We start from the raw sequence: 2,500 nt of genomic DNA on the forward strand, positions 1-2,500 counted from the left end.
CTTGCCTGGAAGGATCATTATCAACTTGTCGCTATGTTTGCTGCTGTATCAAGGCGTCTTTCTCGCATCAATGAAGACTTCCAGTCGTGAGCAATGCCAGGTCATTGCCATCCTTCTTCATTACTTTGTCTTATGCTCTTTCACGTGGATGAATGCTATGGCGTATGATGTGCAAAAGACATTTACTTCCAAGGGTAAGCTTAAGAGTACGTTTACTTTCGGGTGAGGGGGTGCTCTTAAAAAAGTATATGTAATCTCGAATTATATGGTTCCACCTCCAGAAAACAGAAGATCCCGGCCAAAAACACTTATGTACAGAGCTGAATGAACGTAATTTGATGCGCGCCTGATTTTGATTTCATTATTATTATTATTATTATTACAACAAAATATCAAAAAAGGCTTATATACAATTTAAAATTATGCTAATGTAAATACTTAATGTTACATTGGCAGCGCTGGATTGTAACGGCTGCACATTGCGGGAATAAATGTCTTTTTAAAACGATCTGTTTTAAAACCTGGCAGGCTAAAAGTTCTTTGCCGCTTGAGATTGTATGATGAATGATGTCGTGGAGGCAGAAGGCTGTGGAGATTGTGTTGTTCGTCAGATATTCCATTGAATTGTTTGCAACACAGCTTTTCACGTCGGACGTTTAAGCTTTCCAATTAAAAACTATGTAGACAGAGCTGGTATGGGAGATCAGGCGCAATTATGGACAAAGCCCGTTTATGGACACTCAAGGTCTTCACGGAGGTAACCTTGAAGTTTGTGATGGAAAACTTGGGCGCCATACTCGAGAACAGGTCGCATAACCGTGCAGTAAAATTTAATTAAACTTTCAGCCCCAACACCAGCCCTTCTCAGTCGGACGAGGAAATACAGTCTCTTGTTGGCCTTTTTTATAGCTTGCTCTTCGTGGACATTCCACTTAAGATCGTTGGAGATGGTGACGCCGAGGATTTTTGCGTTCTTAACCACGGACAGATCTTTGCCATTAATCAAAACTGGATCGAAGCTGTGTTTGTTCTTTTTAAAATCAATTCTGATTTCCTTGCATTTGTCCTCATTAAGATGCATACGTTGATCCTTAGACCAATCCACTACTTTATCGGCCGCTTTTTGGATCTCACTAGATGTGCCCCGTGGAACTATTTCCGCAAACGTGGTGTCGTCAACGTATTTCCAAGTGAGAACATTACGTATGCTGAGGTTGTTAATCATGAGTAAGGAGAGCCATGGTCCAAGCCTAGTCCCCTGGGGTACGCCTGCAGGGACATGACGCCATTCTGAGAAACGTTGTTCAGAGAGCTTAACGCGCTGTTGTCTGTTGGTCTTAAAGTCAGCTACCCAGTTCACAATACAGCGGGGGATATCTAGTCGGTGAACTTTCTGTATCATAACGTTGTGATCAATCAGGTCGAAGGCCTTTCGCTAGTCAACCAAGATAATTCTAACTGCAGTTCCAGACTCATCTGTGGCTTGAGACCAATGAGGTATCATCGAGATTAGAGCGTTGAGTGTGGAAGACTTTGGAATGCCACCGTATTGATCATGGTCAATCACTTTGAGGACTGCAGGGCTGATGTAGTTTGCGACTATGAATTCCTCAGCGATCTTGGACAAAGCGGGTGTAAGAGACACTGGCCGCAAATGCTTATTAATGTCCTTTACTGTTTTTTTTTGGTTTTTACTGCTCGGCGAAACTACTATTCAATATGGCAGTTATAGGGTGATCTAGTACATCAGAATACTCCTTGAGCACCCAGCATGGAATTCCATCGGGGCCACCCGTCTTCCTGGAGTTCAGTTTGGTTAGTGCTGACAAAACATCGACCTCTGAAAGGGTTGAAGGAGGTGTTAAGTCATCATTCGACGATGGGGGAGTATTGATCTTCTGATAGGCTTTCATAGGGTCAAGAAACGCTGAGTTGATCAGGTTTGCTGCGGCATGGTCGTCGAGCCCATCAATTTCATCACTTTGGAGATGGTGACGCCGAGGATTTTTGCGTTCTTAACCAAGGACAGATCTTTGCCATTAATCAAGATGCGGCATAAAAGAGGATGGTTCCAAACCCGAGATATGCTTGACAGATTGCCACCACCGACTTGAATTGGATTGTTCCAGGTCTTTCACTTTGGTGGAGTAGAATCGTTTTCGGAGACGCTTCCGTTGGCGGTTGACCTCATTTCGATAGACTCGGAATCGTTGCTGGTCTTCTTTAGTAAAAGCAAGTTGACGCTGCTTGATCAGGTGTTTAAACTCGGGTGTAAACCATGGTGGATCATTAACGTGGACGTGTGAGTGGCGAACGGGCATAATGGTGTCAAGGCCGTTCATGATGACATTTATTAGAAATTCTAATTTAGACTCACAATCACGAGCTTGATCGGCAAAAGCCCAGTCGATGTTCCAAAGGTAGCGGCCGAGTTCAAGCGTCCTACTCTGGCGTGTATGTCGTCTACATATCCGTCTCCTGCTAGGTACGTCCCGGGTTG

The 2,500-nt window shown here is 43.9% G+C and overlaps 1 protein-coding gene across 1 annotated transcript in view; it reads left to right on the forward strand.

The window, feature by feature from the left end:
• The window catches only part of LOC137997936 (uncharacterized), a 38,844-nt gene that overhangs the window by 17,366 nt on the left and 18,978 nt on the right, over positions 1-2,500 (forward strand). Inside the window, exon 8 of the mRNA XM_068844265.1 lies at positions 1-194. This exon is cut by the window's left edge and continues 1,224 nt beyond it. Within this exon, the coding sequence (XP_068700366.1) occupies positions 1-194 (194 nt within the window). The remainder of the gene's footprint in view (positions 195-2,500) is intronic.

Source organism: Montipora foliosa, chromosome 3, assembly GCF_036669935.1.
Source record: "Montipora foliosa isolate CH-2021 chromosome 3, ASM3666993v2, whole genome shotgun sequence".
NCBI lineage: Eukaryota > Metazoa > Cnidaria > Anthozoa > Scleractinia > Acroporidae > Montipora > Montipora foliosa.